The sequence below is a fragment of the Caenorhabditis elegans genome, chromosome IV, assembly GCF_000002985.6.
Source record: "Caenorhabditis elegans chromosome IV".
NCBI lineage: Eukaryota > Metazoa > Nematoda > Chromadorea > Rhabditida > Rhabditidae > Caenorhabditis > Caenorhabditis elegans.
The window spans coordinates 8,314,523-8,332,296 of NC_003282.8; the positions used below are offsets into that span (position 1 = coordinate 8,314,523).

Sequence of the window (17,774 nt, forward strand, 5' to 3'; positions counted from 1 at the left end):
AATAATTAAGGCCCCGCTCAGAACCATGTTTAAGATTTCTGCTAACGTGCTGAAATAACTAGATATCATAGTGTAGTAGTAGTAGTAGTAGTAGTAGTAGTAGTAGTAGTAGTAGTAGTAGTAGTAGTAGTAGTAGTAGTAGTAGTAGTAGTAGTAGTAGTAGAAGTCTTTTCAAATGATCTTAAAACATTTTCTAAATTTAAGTCAAGAAGCGACAAGTACTGAGTTTTAGGTTATTGTAATTTGGAAAGTTGATCAAAATGTAAATTCAGATGTTTTGGATTATATTTGAACATTGTTGGAGTTCGAACCTGCACCAAAGTTACTCATAAAAGTTCACGTTTTTCCAAAATTTGGTAATTTACCAAATCTATGATTTTGAAGGATTTTTATAGGGGGAAATGTTCAAGTTTTGTTTAAACTTTATCTGAAATCAAAAATAGATGGTAGCCTACAACTCTTTATGATAAAAGTAGTAGAACATCCATATTTTTTTTGCTTCAAAAATTGTTTTCGCCAGCGGTTTGGACGGTTTGGGTTTGAATTACGTTGACAAAATGAATTTGGTGTAATTTCTCAAATTAATTGGTTCACTATTTGAAATACGATATACTGATTTTGAGGAATCACTCTACAATTTGTTTCTTATGCAGTAGCGTGCGTGGAGATACTAGATACTTTTTTTTTCGCGTTTAACATACATCTTTCAAAGATTTTTTAGTTTTTGGGGATCGAGTCGGTCGTATAAAAGTAACATCTCTGTGTCAACTTTCAAAATCTAATGGACGCTGCAAAATCATCAAATGTTCTTGGTGCCCGGAAAAGGTGTGACTGGAGTGTGAATTGGACATTGAGAAGAGCTCAGAAGGTGAAAATGTTCAGGTGGAGCGCGATCTATTTTTATACAGTTTTAGCACAAGTTTCAAGGGAAGTTTTCATTTTGGGAAATATAATTTGTTTGAAACTGAAAAATTGATATATTGATTTGTAATGAACACTCAAAGTTTTTTCTTTTCTGATTTATCACACTGGAAATTACTCTTTCGAGTTAAGCTTTGGTCAAGTGATAACTGAAATAATTTTTATGTGCTGAATTAAAGGATGCAAAAAAATTTAAAAGAAATTTTTTTAGCATTGTTTACAATACCTTATTAGGCTATAAACATTGAGGAATTCGCGAGAAACTTTATAATTATGCGTAGTAAAGAGACACATGAATTTTCAGCAACAGCAGCGTAAAATGAAAACATGATGAATAGATTGATTTCGTACAAAAAGTAAAAAAGAAAACAGTTTGAAAAGAAGAATAGATGACGATGACATGACAAGGGACACACTTTTTTGTGGAAATGAGAATTTTTGGTTTTTTGAGGTGTCACCTTAATTTTCAACCTAGATTACGAGTTACGTCAACCAAAACATTTTTTAAATCAGGATTCTTGAGATTCAAATGACCATGCCGGCATCCCAATCTGAACTCAATGATGCATAAAATACGATATTACAAATTGTGGGGAATCTATCAGCTTGATGTCATCATTTTTACTAGAAAATAGCCATTCAGAAGATTCAGATGAAGAATACGACGAAGATGTCAGAAAAAATGAAACAGAAAGTTAGTTACACAACAAAAAAGTCGACTTGGACGACGATGAAAAGTCAAGTCAAGTCAACTTTTCATTTCTACGATACCCAATAGATTGAGAAAAAGGAATAATTGCAGATAATTACACGGTTGGGGATATATGTCTACATGTTCGAAAAACAATACGCTTTTATAAGGCATAAATGAACATTTTAACCGGAAAAAGTAATCCATTTTTGGATTTAATGAAGTCTTTGTGATAAATAGTTATAAAACTAGAATTCTAGAGAATTGAATAATCAGATTTTGATATCAAAAAGTTGATTGCACATTAAAAAGGAAAACAAGTTGAACAAGATAAGTCGTGCACCAACCTATTCTTTTTTTTGCAGTTAATTTATCTGTAAATATTTCACCAAATGTTTGATTGAAAAACTTTGAAAAAAAAAAACGATTTTTTAAATGAATTTTTTTTAGAAAACTGGTATAGCAAACGGTATTTTGAATTGAAACGTGCTGAGCAATGGAGAAACTTAAAAAAGTTGGCACAACATGGAATAGGTCTCGAACATGGGTGGAAAACATGCAAGTTTTCATCTTTTTCTTTTACATCTCGCTCGACACAGATAAGGATCAAGCAGGCCGCATGGTAAGGGAGGAGGGATCCCGCTTCTTCTACTACTGGGCGGCAAAACTTTCCGAATCTCTTCAGCTTTTTCTTCCGAATCTATCCTTATTTGTCGACGTCGTCAACGTTGTCTCCTGTTGTGAAGATAGTTTTTTTTTAGAAATGAAACAATGCGGCGCGGCGCATTTGGATCCGGGAAACTGAGACTTCTAATTAGAAGTGTAGAGAAAGCGGTATCAGAAATTAATAAAAGATAAATATGCCAAAAAAAGTCAAAGAGGGATGGAGGGCAAAACAGTTTGGTCATGCTTCAATGAATACGCTTCAAATGTGGGACAACTAATGGAAGATCAAGAGAGATATGAGAAAAGAATAGTACGCTTGTTTGCCATCAAAATCATAAAAACTAGACGATGGTCAACGTGATGGTCAACAGGCAAAGAAGAACAACTTATTTGAATTTATCAACTGTGACTGAATGTAACATGGACGACTTAGGGCAGGGAATCATAGAATATTGAAGTTTTTAAAATAAGACGTCGAACCGAACATTTTTCTAAAATTTAAAATTGGTAGTTTTCAAAATTATGAGAGTTCAGCATGGAAATGATAGGTGAAATCAGATGTCATTTAATTTTTATCTTGCATTACTTTGGCAGAAAATTAAATACAAATAAATTTTGACACCGTCAAGCTGACAAAATTTGAATTTATAGCTAATAGAGCATCTAGGAGAACTTGGTATTTTAAGACTATTTTGAGCAATTTTGAGAATTGAAAAAACAATTACGCTACTACTTTAAATTGGGAAATTATTTCAGATCCCGTTGTGCTCACAAATATTTTTTTAAATATATTGAAACGGGCTTACATTACTACTTTTATCGCTTAAAACAGAATATAATTTTCACAACACTACTGGCTAACCTAATAAATAAATTATTCATACCAATTTTGACCCAGAAAAACAAGTGTTAACCTGCCCAACCGCTGATTTTTCATCGGTTGAATGATCTATTTGGGTCAAGATTTTGCGTAACAAGCAGTTTTTCAAAATGGTTAATGAGCTCTTTCCTATGATCCAAATTTGCACCTGTGATTTATTTTATGGTCTTCGATTGAAATATTATGGATACTGTATCAAAACAACAAAACAAAAACTTCGAATAAAATCGTTTAGAACTTCTCTATCCAAACCCCAATTCAGTTCTTCTTGAGACGAAAGTGAAATCGGGAGTGAATCGAAGAAAAGATGCAATCATCTATCAATGTTTGAGAGAATCAAGAGGTCGTAAACTATCCGATAATTGATGACTTCTCAATCACAAAACACGAGAAAAGATAATCTAATATGGCTTTGTTTGAAGAGCATCAGTTGGCAAGCCATTTTAGTTGTAGAGGTAAAAGATAAGTTAGATAAACTATACAGCTGTGGAGTTGTACAGCTATTTGAAATATTCAAAATCTGGGCATCATTTACGTGCCACCCCTAGCCAAAATAATCTAACTATAATCTGTATACAGTGCAAATAAATATCTCAAAACTAATTGACTGTTCTTTTTTTTCTATTTCTTCTTCTATTTCTTCTAATTGATCTTGGCCAGTTACAGATAAATTTCAGAGAAAATGGACGTAATTTTCGAGAATGTATCTTCATTCATCTCTTACGCTCATTTATTGTATTACACAATCTTGGCCACTTAATCTTCCTTTCTAAGCCGTTCTTCTTAGCCACCACATTGAATTGAATAAAAAATACTAAAAAAGGAGAGATGAAGAGGAAGATGAAATGACAGTTTGTTACTTTTTCTACGCGTGTTGTAGATGTCTCTCACATAGAAAAAGAAAACCAGAAAACTGTCTAATGTTTTTGGCTTTTCCTTATAGGTATGGCAAATGACAAAAAGTATGTTGCGGTAGAAGGGAATCTGAGAAAGGTTTCAATTATCTAGCGCATTTTATTTTTAGATAACGATAACAAAACAACTTTGAAAGAAATGTATCATTAGAATCTTCGAAAGAACTAAATTTTAAAAGCCTATTCACTTGCCCTTTTCGCTAGCACCACAAACTGGGCCTTTTCGGGCGAGAGACGATGGGAGAGCGGGAGTCGGGCCCCCCGTAAAATGCCTGCCATAGACTACATTTGCAACCAAATAAACAAAAACCAGAAAATGAAGTAAAAAAGTAAAGATGACATTCAAAAAATGGGCCGAAAGAGGTCGATCATTCACTCTCTCTCTCTCGAAAAGTTTCTCAAGGTCGGTTACCTAAAATGTCAAACAAGGAAAATCAAAGAAATTCAATTGTATTAAATCTCATTTACACAGTTGGATACAGTAGTAACTAACTGAATGTTCCAATAAAAAGTTGATTTATGACTGTTGTTCTGGAAGGGTGTGAAGCTGTAATACTTTTAAAACATCATACAGCAACATACAGATAAAGATAGAACTATAGATTTTTAATGATAGTAAAATTAAATTTTTTTTGCCGAGGTAAAGCTTCAAACTTCAAATTAGGCCTCTTCGTACGTGTGGCAAAAATATCAAAAAACGAGCACATGTCTATTTTCAGCCCGCGCTAGCTTTATCAATCTAACTCAAAACTAGTTTTCAAATAGTGTCACAATTATAAATAATAACTCAAAAAGCTGATAAATGCTGTTCTTCACTATAACTTATATTTTCGTAAACTTCGCCTATTAGTTTCAGACAGTTGTTCTTACAGTCATTTGGGTGTGAAGTAGCGAAAAGTTGTAAAGAAAAAGAGAAAGCAACAAGAGTGAAACAAACAAAACTAGAACCCTTTTGTGGTGTTTTTCTCGTGTGTGGTGTTTGCAATGGACAACGGACAGTATGGGTGGAAAGTAGGAGAAAACTAGGCTTCTGGGTATGGACTCACGGATACGCAGAAATAAAAGTTGAAACATGTTGAATAAAGTGGTCAGAACTTTGACATTTCAAAAATTGGAAAAAGAAAAGGTTGGTTTCAAAAAAAGAGTTAATGATTTCCATTAATCATAGAGAAACTGGGTGGATCAGAACAGCTGATTGTTGAGCCTAGTGTCGAGCCCATTCAACAAACTTTGCGAAAGATGCTCCAGCGAGAACTCTAATGACGTGGCAGTTGAGTGGCTTATGACTAGACAAAAGGATCGTTTTTAAGTAGTGATAGATCCAGTTTTGTGAAAAAAATAGTTTTAAAAATGATTGACCGCAGAAAACCACAGAAAAATTTAGAATAAATGTAAAAAAGATGAAAATTGACAAGGTAATGACCATTAATAAATCACAAATTAGATCACAACTACTGCTGCTGCTACAGAAATCCATTAAAATTTGGCGGCAAATTTGGCAGCCGAATAATTGAAAAAGATGAATAAGAAGGATGACTTGGAAATGAATAAGAAGAAGATAGAATGATTTTGTTTTTGGAACAAAATGAATTATGTCAATTTTCAGATAGGGATTTTGTACATAACATGCAGGAAATTGGAATAAAATGTTTACCAGATTTTTTTAAAATTTCAATGTGATTTGTATCTGACTCTATAACGTCTGAATTTAATCAAAATTTTAGCCTAAGACAACAAACTCAAGTTTTTTCACTTGGTCAACACCTTATTTTTGCTTTCTCAGTCCTCAAGTGCTCAAGTTTGGCATCTCATATTTCAATAGCATTTCGAGTTATCAAAAAAATATCAACTGACAAAGAAGTGTCATTTATTTTTTGAAATTATTTTTCTAAATTTATAAAAATTCATATAAAATCATGATATAAGTTCTAGATATTAAAGTCTTGAGATGCCAGACTGAAAAATACGATAGATTTTATATATAGATGCCTTTATTTCGAAATTCAGTTTCCAAATTTAGGTCGCTGCTCTAAGGACAAAAGAAAACATCCAACACATACAGACGAAAATGGATGTTTCGAAACGGCAAATACTAATTGGAAGGTGCTTCTACTCCTCCTGCTGCTGCTCCCAGAGCACCTGCGAAAAAAGACGAAGAAGATGCGCCGTCGATTGACAGTCACGTAATGCAAATAGGCAGCGATGCGGACAGAAAACCGCGCGGCGCCCCCAGCTTCACAATGAGCAGGAGACCCATGTTCAATTACAAAAAAGTGTGTTATCAGTTGGAGAGAAAAAAAAAGAGATTTCATGCATTTTTTTTGGAAAGGGAGTAATTAATTAGTCGATTAAGCGAATAATGCTGATTAAATTTCTGAATAATCCTCAAAAATTCATTCGTGATGCGATTGTTTTTAGTTTAACGTGTAATACATTTTTTGAAATCAATATTTTACGATGGAATGGAGCCAATATTTGAGAAATGTATGTAAATGCACGCTTAATGAAACTAAATTATATGTGGAGTAGTAAAACTTTTAATTAAAAAAAAATAGTGGCGAACTTGCCATTAAAAATTCTTTGAAAGACAATGGATTTTTTTTGAAATTTTGAACCACTATAAAATAAAATAAAATAAAAATCTCATTAAGAAATTTGTTCACTTTTGACAATTGCTTCTCTAATATCTTTAGAGAAGCAATTGTTGTGTGAGAACAATAAACACGTTTTCGAGTTGCGTTTCAAAAAAAAATACCAAAAAGGAGAACATTAACTTTCAATAAGGTTCCCAGGAAATTTTGAATTCAAATGACAATACTTTACTTTAGACAAAATTAGTTAAACACAACAACTGATTTGCCCTACTTTTCTACAATTTTCCTCAATTTCCTTGAGAAAATAAGTGAAATGGATCCCGCAAACAATTCATGATGGACAGTGGGAGAAAAACGGAAACATCCGACACTTTGCATGCCGTTTTTTCTTTTACATACAAGTTTTACTAGAGAACAATACGGTGAAAAATAGTTTTACAAAAATGAGACAAAAACGACTGGAATTGGCTGAAATTTGGACCGAACACTTTGAAAATATTGACAGAAACGTCTGAAAACTGAAAAAAAAGGAATTTTAAGATTATTGTAAAGTCAAAGATAATTCTTGAAAGTCGTTATATAACTATCTTAAGAGTTCTCTTATAATTGTTTTAAAAAGTTAACGGTTTCCTTAAGAAATGCTTGAAACAGTAAATTTTATATTTAAGCCGGAATGATTTTTTTACATTAAAAAATAAACGAATTTTTATTTGTTAAATTTTTCCAGATTTCAAAGAAAACAGGAAAATTCCTGTAGTTGGATTGAACTTGTGCATTACTGCCTCATCCAAATCTTCTTCAAGCTCTGCCAAAGTTTGGTCAAAGATTTGCCTAATTCTCAGATAAGATTTTTTGAGAAAAAGTAAAAAGGTCCTAATGCTGAGAATGAAAGCTAACTAGCTAAAGCAACAAAAAAACGAATTACAGTTGCAGATCTGGAAACATGAGCACAGACGGTCAAAACATTCAAAAATAAACGAGGGTTTGAAGTAAGAAAAAATCATAGGAAACACGAAAACTTCCGCATTTTCTTTTGTAAAATAAAAAACAATGAATGAATGAAATCAACAAGTATAGTATACTCGGATCAAAAGGAAAAAGTAGACACCGACCAGATGAGAGTCCAAGTGTGGAAACAGAAGTTTGAACAAACGCTCAACTCATTGTGCATCTTCTCCCTCGCAACCCAATAGTGTCCTCCCGCAAGGACGCATCTTTTGGTCACTCGAGTCAACAACAAATCACTTTTTCCTTCAACCATCTCATTCTCTATACCTTTTCGATATCTTTCTGAATGCTCAAAGCCAAAAACAAAAGCAATGATTTGGAATTGAATCGGATCGTGTGAAAGGTGTGAAACGGTAAAAAAAAACAATGACAGCTCTTGGTTCTGTTTGGGTACTCATTGTAAGAATACAAAAAACGAATGGGCATTGTTGTATGGCAATCGGAAAAATGCGGAAAAATGCGGAAAATGTGAATGTTTTGTTTGACTCACATGTGAAGGCGCATTTAACGCAGCCAACAGAAATTCAAATTTACCAATTTGCAAAGAACTTGCCGGTTCTAAACTATTTACAAGTGTAGAATGGAATGGAATTTTTTTTGAAAAATGAATTTAAGATTAGAATTTACAAAAAACGATTACCTATATTTCATAAAACATATTACAAATTCATGAATTGAACTTTAAAAATATCAGACTGGTTGCCTCCCGAATTTAAGTCAATTTTCAGCTTTTCAAAAATTCGATTCTTAATTGTTAATTTTTTACAGTTATAAAGTGTTAAAAAACATGTGGTTGCACTTCTCAGCTCTTTTGAAATCATTGAAAACATCAAAAAAGAGGAGAACCAGACATTCCTTGTATTTGTGTTATGTACCGCTGCCCCGAAACATGAATCTTCACTGTCTCCCGATGGGCGCATCCGCCTTGTTCAACCGGCTCGGGTCTAATCCCAATTGTTGGCATGAAAGACAAGAAATAATGATCAAAAGAAAACAGAAAAAGAAAACGATAAAAAAGATGAAAGCTGTAACCAAAAAAAAAAAAAGGAAATCGGGAAAAGGAGTGGGCCGGTTTGAGATTAGTCCCGCGTGCGATGACACTGTAAACGAAGGAGAAAGTTGGATTAGAACATGCAAGTTATGAAAAAGTTAAGCCAAAAACATTCAAACAATGCGTGAACTTGATGCTTAAAAGGTGATATAAGACTGGTATGATTTTAAGAATCTTGGAAATCAATTGAATAAATAGGAATAATCTACTTTTCCAGACATAGCTTTTAGTCTCACAAATATAAAAATGTCCTAAAAATAAATGCAACATTTTAAAACTTTTGTTTGAAGTTTCTTTTCGCGTAAAAATAGCAATTTTTAGAGGCTTAATGCTAAATTTTAAGGCCATGTTCTAGTATATTAATTAATTACAGCATCTGTAGCAGGGGTGTGCGGCAATTGCCGATTGCCGGAAATGTTTGATAGCCGCACACCCCAGACTTCACGTGAACTGCACTATTCACTCTATCTCGCCAGTCTGGATATTCCTTCTCTAAAATTTATATTCAAGAAAATCGGTGCTGCCGGTAGAGTTATGAAAAATTTTAGTAACCATGGGAATTTTTCAAAAAAAAAAGCAAAATTACTTTTGCAAAATATAAATTGAAACTAAACATCTATTTTAGTAGAACTAATAAAATATATAAAAATTAAAAACAGATAAATACAAACCACAACCATAATACCGTAACATGTAAACAATAACGGATAATGTAGCACGCCGAAAGATATTGTGGGAGTGATTGGTGTGAAAATGATACATATTTGGATTACGGCTAGATTATAATTCACCATCTATAGAAAAAATAGTCACACATGATCTATTGATAATCAGCAACAAGGTGTCAAATTCTAAAACAAATACTGGGCAAAAACTCGAAAAAAAGACAGACTGATTACGGATCCTATAAAAATTGATGGTTAAAAAAATCTAAAGATGGCTGAAGGTAGATCTTGTGTAATATTAAGACAAGAAAAAATTCACATGATCTATTTTAATCTACAATTTGACCTATTTTCAAACATATTTAAGCACAAACATATGTTAACAATTTAACAAACATCGCAACTTAATGGAGTCTTGGAGACCATAAGCGGGGATCACGCACACCACAATAAAATATAGACTTTCCTCTTACTCTCTCCTGGTACAGTTGCTCTTGCTCCGAGAGCAAATCTTGACCATTGTCAGACGATGTCTGCGTCTCTTCCCATGACCATAGTCTCTGTACTGCTTGTTTCCCCCTACGACTTGTTGATACAAACACCGAAAAGCTGGTGGTCACGTAATTTTGCACCTCCTTCTTGTCCTGTCAATGTCAAGATTATTTGATCTATTTTGGCGCGTTAACTTTATCTCCACTTCACTTTAAGTGTAAATTATTTTCCTGTTCATTTTCACACTTTTCAGTTATTGTTACTTTTTTCCGACTTGAAAAATTCTAACAAATATGCAGAAACATAAGTTTGAGAAAGTATTCTTCATGGTGGGAAAGTATTTGCAAGCATTTTCAAACTAAAAAACGGTTTCACAAAGCCTTCAAAATATGATATTGTAATTTGAACCTCTTTTCTGAAAACGAAGAATTTGTGGAGGCCGTGTGGAATGGTAATAGTCGGTATCGAACACGTCTCCGATACCGCTCTCTCTCTCCCCGTGTGTCCTAGTAAAGCATCTGAATAGTGTAAGATAAGCGGTGTAATACGAACAAAGTAATACTCAAAAACCTATTTATTATACAACCTCTCCCGTGTGGGTAGAGCAGGACTCTAAATAGGATAAAACAAGTAAAAAGAGGGAAATACATTCAAGAACAATAAAGGATGGTATTAAAGGTTCTTAATAGATGGTGTTAAACCCTCTGCAGACGAATATGATGGTATTATGAGTCATTTAGACTAAGGATGGTACAAAACGGTTATTTAGGAATTATATCTAACGAACTTAATAAATATCAACACGTTGGGAAAATGAAACGTGTGGATTTCACCGGAATTGCTTCGCAACTGACAAACATATTTGACGTCACCGCGGGGGGTCGTTGCACTTGGCACGATGCCAAGAAGTTAGAGACGCGTGGGTCTCGCCGCGATCGCGCTACTATAAGATAGTGGCGCGGGATTTGAATATGAATATTTGTAGATAAGTTTATATCTCGGTGAATAATGGATGGATTTGAACGGAATAAAATGTAATAAAGAGATAATAATTGAATGACATAACAGTACGAATATTGGTTAAGAATAGTGGGCTATTCAATGGGAAACCAATATTATAGTACTGTAAGGTTGTCGGGATAGCTCCGTAAGGGGCAGAATCGACAACAGAATTGGTTTTTACTAAGGAAAACATTCTTTGCTAAAAAAACCCAGATTTATTGCTACAAAAAATAAGAGAACATTGGAATATCTGTAATTGATTCAATTAATGTTCTAATTGCATTCTTTTTCCCTCAACATTTCTCCCGTATTTTCCAAACAATTACAGTGTAGGTGTCACCTTGACCACAACTTAGAGGATACAACTTTCTTCTCGCTTCACTGAATTTCTTTCTTTTTTTTTGAGCCGATTAAAGTTATTGTCAAGTTAAGTCACACAACAACCTCTTCTCATGTTTTGTGTTTTCCAGAATTTTCTTTTTTGATAGATCCGCCTTCTTTCTATTGCGATAGCCTGTGTATTTATTTTCCAATTTTTAGTAACTAAACTGTTTTTGCGTTTTTCAAATGATGAAATGTTGAGAAACAATTTTATGTCGCTAATTCCAGTCACCCCAAACAAATACCATTCTACGCTCCTTTTAGATCTTGAAAGTTATTTTTTAAATTTTGATTTTTTAAACTCCAGATACAAATGCGTAATCTATTTTTGTTATTGGTGTTATGTACAATTGCTTCAAGTTGGGTGATATATAGAAAAAGTCACAAGAAACGATTAATTTGTCGTGTAAGTATTGCACTTTTCGATTTACCCAAAACGATTATTGTAGGAAGAAACCGAATGGACTAACTCAACAGCAAGTTACATTAATAATTCAGCAATTCGTTCAAATTCTGATGAAGATGATGATAGTTCTGCGTCTTCTGAAACAAGAGCTCGCAAGAGAAGTAAAAGGGATATCGAAGTGGATCCTGTGCACAAAGAGCCAATCATTTATCTTGGGGTGAGTTTATTTGAAAACTTTAATTAAGGAACAGTGTTCATGATTTTCACCATCGAAAGTGCAATGTGCGCAGTTTCTATTAATACTACAATATTTTAAAATTTAAACTACAGTAAAGTTTTAAAGTATTTTCTAGTTCCCTCTCACCCCAATTTCTACAAACATTAGAATTACACATTTTTTTCTGAATAACGGAAGCAAGTGCACATGTTAATCCCTTTTCTAATTCTGAAATTCAATTTCTAATTATTTTTGGCCCACCACATTTTTGATCGAATGTACTAGTGACGTCCTTGACCGAAGGAATAAAGTATATTTTACTTTTCTAAACAGTCCCTTCGCAAATAATATCTTAAACTCGAAAAAATTAGAACACATTTCAGATGGCAAGTAACTCAACGGTATTTATCGATGATGGAGATTTTGATATAGTGTCTGACCAACTTACCAAAGAGGAACTGGAAATGGTTAATCAGAAAATTATCATTTGATATTTAAAAATTAAATTTTAGGTCAAACAACAAATCATGGATACCTGCAACGCATTAAACTCGGCATAATCAATTTATTTTCTTTTTGGAAGAACTTCAATTATTTCAATTTTACTGGTTAAATATCGAAAAGTATTATCAAATAAAGTTTCAAGTAAAATAAAATGCGAATGCGACACGTAGTATAAAAATTTTTTTTACAAACAGTAATACGTGATTAAATTGAATACATTCAATTTTGAATCATCTGGAATGCATTCTCGTATGACGCTGTTTTTTTGTTTATTTGAGCTCATGATCCTTCCTTTTTTATCCTCATTTTCCGGTATAAAATACGAAGTGCACATGATAATGCCTCTCGGATCAACGTGCTCGAGATAATTCGATTTGAGAGCTCATTTGTATTTTTGGAGTTTTTGCATTTGATCCTTTAACTTTGTAGAAATTAGCTTAATGTCTAGTTGCTTCTTGTTGTCTACAAGATGAATCATTATTGAATCAAACTATTGAAGTTATATTAATTGATCAAGTTAAATTTATTGCATAATAATAGAGCTCACAAGAATTTTTCTAACATCATCTGGCTTTTGTGTTAAATTATTCAATCTCAACGTGAAAAATTCCCTGTTTCACCTGTTTTGTTTTTTATTCACACTATATGTATAATTGGGATGTCTGAAAATGGAAAACTTAAAAATTTGTAGTTGGAAATGATTCCTCAATGTTTGATGACGGAACATTATTCAGCTGCGTATGTGAGTTTAAAATGTATTTTACTGAATTTTGTATACCCTCTATTTTGAAAGCAGCTGTTCCCTTTCTACACTTTCTTATACAGTGATATTGAAAAATTGAGTCAGGGAAATTTAATTTTCATAACTTGAAGTAGATTTCAAGGAGCTTTTCACGTACTTTTTGAGAGGTTTTTTTTTGATTTGAGTATCTGGAAATTGTCGAAATTTTCAACAGAGTTTTTGAAAGAAACAATTTTTCTGCGATTTTTAAAGTTTTTCCAAAGTTTCCAAAGCTTTCCAATAAATTGCAAGGCTAAATGTGTAAATAAAAATAGTTAGTTATGTTTCTATATAAACATTTTCAAGGAAGCATTTTTGTATGTTCCGAAAGTGCAGAAAAATGATTCGCACATGCCTGTTCCCAAAATATTATTCCTTTGTTCCTGAATTGAATATGACATTGACAAGCTTCTAAACTTTGGTTTTGTTATAAACAATCCGAAATTCAACACCAATTTACTTCTAAATATTCCACCTGTTAGTAGGCGGGATACTTACAAGTTAGTAAACTTCCAGAAAAATTAACAATGTTTTCAACATGTTACTCTATTTAAAATATGCCGTATTTTTTTGTACAATTAAACGAAACGATAAATTAGAAATCATTATTTTTAGTGTTTATGCAATAACATAATAATCCCCAAAGATATTGCTTATGTAATAGTAGGTTTTTTATGAACACATTAATTTACAACCAGAATACTTTTTCATTTACTGACATTAATGAAAAAATTGTTTTTTCTAATCACCTCTTCCTACAAAACGACTATTTGAACCTTTTTTAGAAAACAAAGATAATCATCAGTAAGATGTGAACATAAGCAAACAACTTTTAGAAATGAACACAAGTACTTTGCAAATCCGGTATTTTGAAAAATCCGTTGAGATTACAGCTTAATATTTTCCCACATGTTTACCAAAGATTGACATCATGTCTAGAGTTTTGCAGGTACTCCAAAATCTTTTAAAAATCGGTAATTTTTAATTGATAATAATTTGGCAAACTGCTATAATTTTCCAAATTTAATTTCATCTTTGAAGATAAGTGACGTAAAGTTCACTAGAATCTCTTGATTTTTCAAACTTTAAACCGGATGCTGTTAAAATCCAAAAATACCTTGTCAGCTTCCGATGTTCGTTAATTTTCGTTCACTAATCCATCAAACATCATCTTCAACATCATTTACATCATCAGAATGAAAAGCAGAAGATGTTAGCTCCGCCTACTTTCTCCCTCGAGAGCCACCTACTCACACGTTTCCTGCTCCCAATTATTGCCCTCCCCGCTACAATTTTAAAGTTTTTAGTATAAAATCTGAGGATTTTTTGGCTTAGTCGTCATTATACAGTTTATTTGAACTCAACATTTATTTTTCGTTTCAAGAATTAGGATTTTGAAGTTTACAATCTGATAATTTTAAATTAATCTTTAAAATTTACGAGAAAAATAAATTTTAAATTAACTTCGTGCATTTCAATTTAATTTCAACGTCTAATCATAAAATCTAAATCATTTCAGGATTTTAAACATGTTCAACACACGCATTTTTCTCCTCTCGTTGGTCATTCTTGGAGCATGTTCCGCAGATCAAACTGCAAATTATGCGGTTCATCAAATAATGAAAATTGTTGAAATAGCTGTTGATCGTCAAGAAATCAGTCCATTACTTTACCTTTTGGATCCATCTTTCAACTATACAATGTGTGGATATGAGGGAAACGTGAAGACTTTTAAAGGATATTTGGAGAATCAATTGGAAAATATTATGGATATTAAGGTATGCGGAAATTGTCTGCCTAGTGGCTGGCAGGCAGGCATGGGAGCTTGAAAGCGTGCCTGGCAACTATGGAAGCTTTAAATTAATTGGTAATTTTCAGTTCTTGGTAGACTATGACAATGCCGATGTTGTAAGAAATGGGAATTTGGAAACTCTTAAATTCAACGTGGACACAACAACCTTGTATAAAGATAGATCTCGTGTGGAAGGTGGAGCAGTTGTGACTGCGATTCGTGAGAAATACTCTGCGAATTTCTATATTTCACATATCTATCAACGTTGCCGTGTTACCTCCAAACGTCACCATCGTCTTTATCGTCTGTTCACCAACGAGAACTTGTACGACTATAAAAAATAGAACTACAAGAATGTGAAAATAATAACTTGACATCTATTGAAATCATCTTTGTGTGTGTGAATTTTTATAAGTATGTAATTGTGTTTATTTCGGTTTTGGTCATCGAATAAACAGTTTTCTGAGTTAATATAATATGTATCACTTGTTTCATTAAAATTTGAATGTCGGACTTCCAGCCACGCGCAGGAATAACTCTAGAAAGTCACTTTAAGGCAAGTAACAATTGTAGGCAGGCGAGTAGGCATTTTTATGCGTATTTGCTACCTTTCAATTTGAGCATTTGGAAATAAAAAATTATAAATGACTTCTACTGCCAATAACAAAGTTCGTTGAATTCTATGTGCACAATTGAGACGCCAAAATATTATTCTTGCCATCATGACTTTATCATCCTAGAAAATTGTTGAAATAAAGTGTTTTATAAAAGCCGTTTCAATCTTGCCATTATCCCTAATAATCTCTAATAATTTACGTTTTTCAAACTGTAACACTATATTTGGATTTAATAACTTATATGAGATATATGAGATATATATAAAATTCCAAAAACCCCTGTCAATCAAAGGCGTCACAAAAATGAAATAAAACTCATTTTCCTGAAAACAAAATGTGCTAAGTGGCTGAACTTGTTTCTACGAAAAAAACTGGGTGGCTGAAACGTCACTCTTGTTTATTTGAAGAACCTCGAGTCATCAGGACGCATGGAATAATTGAATGAAGAGATCATGAAACAAGAATAGAACAAAAATTGAAATAAGTAGAATAGTAATTTCCTGAAACAGGAAGTTTAAACTTGAAATGTTTTGAAATTAATAGTACTAGATAGGTATGAGATTAAGAACCAAATTTACAGGCCGTGACACAATTCGTAGCATGCTTTGTTTTGATAATATTGACTCATCGTATTCATAAACCCTTTACACAACCAAATTCGTATGTACAAATATGCCCCCGTAGATAACAACTAAAAACAAATTGGAGAATTACAAAATATGTAGTACGACATCCAACAAGCACTGCTAATACATGATTAAGATACATATATAATAAATTTAAAATGAAATTTAAAAAAATTGAACTAAAACTAACGGTTTTCATGACGTCACAAATATTACTAAAAATTTTATTGGAACAACTGATGGATTTTAGATGTATTGTGGCCCTAAAGAGGGCCGTTGGGTTCGGTGTAATTAGCATTGAGCATTTGATTGCTTACTTGCTGGAAGTGTACTTGGTAACGGCCTTGGTTCCCTCAGACACGGCGTGCTTGGCAAGCTCTCCTGGAAGAATCAAACGAACAGCGGTTTGAATTTCGCGGGATGAGATGGTAGAACGCTTGTTGTAGTGAGCAAGACGAGATGCTTCAGCGGCGATACGCTCGAAGACGTCATTGACGAAAGAGTTCATGATGGACATAGCCTTTGAGGAGACTCCAGTATCTGGGTGAACCTGCTTGAGGACACGGTAGATGTAGACAGAGTATGACTCCTTACGGGCATGACGTCTCTTCTTTCCGTCCTTTGGCTTGGTGACGGTCTTGGCGGCCTTCTTGGCTCCCTTTGCAGATGGCTTTGGTGGCATGATGAGAATGGACTTGTGACAAGTATAAAGAAATGGGGTTGTATAGAGATTATTATATACAAACAATGCGGTGGGAAGGCGGAGTCTCTCTGCAGGGACACATGTCTCACTTGCACCTGTACTGCCGAATGCACATAGACAATAGATGGTGTCTCCCCGATAAGACCCTCCCCCACCATCACCGCACAGAATACATAAAAAGGGGTCATTGAATACACCTCACCAGTTTACGAACAAAAACACTCAACTAGCAATGTCTGGACGTGGAAAGGGAGGCAAAGCCAAGACCGGAGGAAAGGCCAAGTCACGCTCATCAAGAGCTGGACTTCAATTCCCAGTCGGTCGTCTTCACCGTATTCTCCGTAAAGGAAACTATGCTCAACGTGTCGGAGCTGGAGCTCCAGTTTACTTGGCCGCTGTTCTTGAATACCTCGCTGCTGAGGTTCTCGAGTTGGCAGGTAACGCTGCTCGTGACAACAAGAAGACTCGTATTGCCCCAAGACATCTTCAACTTGCTGTCCGAAATGACGAGGAGCTCAACAAGCTTTTGGCTGGAGTGACTATTGCTCAAGGAGGAGTTCTTCCAAACATCCAAGCTGTTCTTCTTCCAAAGAAGACTGGAGGAGATAAGGAATAAATACTTGTCTCCAAATAATACAAACCGAACCCAACGGCCCTCTTTAGGGCCACATTTACAATAAATCCTCTAACATCTTATTAATAAACTTTTTTTCGAACATTTATTTTTTCTGGCTCGGAAAACTCATATATGCACAATATAGATTATGCATTCAATTATCTTCTTTTCACTTTTGTCAGTTTACTACCGTCATTTCACCTCCGGAACTTACTGGACCGAAATATGACGTCACTCTTCAGGTTTC

General features: G+C 33.8%; 4 protein-coding genes and 3 non-coding genes across 8 annotated transcripts; 4 read left to right on the forward strand and 3 right to left on the reverse strand.

The window, feature by feature from the left end:
- Positions 1-7,251: 7,251 nt before the first annotated feature.
- 21ur-14517 lies at positions 7,252-7,272 on the reverse strand. The gene has a single exon (NR_056304.1).
- Positions 7,273-7,785: 513 nt separating this feature from the next.
- On the reverse strand, positions 7,786-7,844 carry F35H10.15. Its single transcript, NR_056306.1, has one exon. It is a non-coding gene; the product is annotated as an Unclassified non-coding RNA F35H10.15 (non-coding RNA).
- On the forward strand, positions 7,786-7,844 carry F35H10.16. Its single transcript, NR_056305.1, has one exon. It is a non-coding gene; the product is annotated as an Unclassified non-coding RNA F35H10.16 (non-coding RNA).
- A 3,726-nt stretch (positions 7,845-11,570) lies between these two features.
- spig-13 lies at positions 11,571-12,540 on the forward strand (the record flags this gene model as incomplete). 2 transcript variants are annotated; one of them, NM_001392348.1, is made up of 4 exons in its annotated part: positions 11,571-11,671; positions 11,715-11,888; positions 12,272-12,355; positions 12,401-12,540. In NM_001392348.1, the coding sequence occupies 2 exons, from the start codon at positions 12,272-12,274 to the stop codon at positions 12,446-12,448; spliced, it is 132 nt and encodes a 43-aa protein (NP_001379884.1). The 2 variants fall into 2 exon arrangements, with proteins under 2 accessions (NP_001379884.1, NP_001417860.1); NM_001430922.1 differs by having other exon boundaries at positions 11,579-11,671; positions 12,401-12,448.
- A 2,150-nt stretch (positions 12,541-14,690) lies between these two features.
- nssp-43 (SnoaL-like domain-containing protein) lies at positions 14,691-15,434 on the forward strand. Its single transcript, NM_069001.3, has 2 exons — positions 14,691-14,951; positions 15,052-15,434. The coding sequence occupies exons 1-2, from the start codon at positions 14,703-14,705 to the stop codon at positions 15,307-15,309; spliced, it is 507 nt and encodes a 168-aa protein (NP_501402.1). The 5' UTR covers positions 14,691-14,702; the 3' UTR covers positions 15,310-15,434.
- A 1,087-nt stretch (positions 15,435-16,521) lies between these two features.
- On the reverse strand, positions 16,522-16,890 carry his-29 (Histone H2B 1; the record flags this gene model as incomplete). The annotated part of the gene is made up of 1 exon (NM_069002.1): positions 16,522-16,890. The coding sequence occupies one exon, from the start codon at positions 16,888-16,890 to the stop codon at positions 16,522-16,524; it is 369 nt and encodes a 122-aa protein (NP_501403.1).
- Positions 16,891-17,143: 253 nt separating this feature from the next.
- Positions 17,144-17,527, forward strand: his-30 (Histone H2A; the record flags this gene model as incomplete). Its single annotated transcript, NM_069003.1, has 1 exon — positions 17,144-17,527. One exon carries the CDS (start codon positions 17,144-17,146, stop codon positions 17,525-17,527), a length of 384 nt encoding a protein of 127 aa, NP_501404.1.
- Positions 17,528-17,774: the final 247 nt, after the last annotated feature.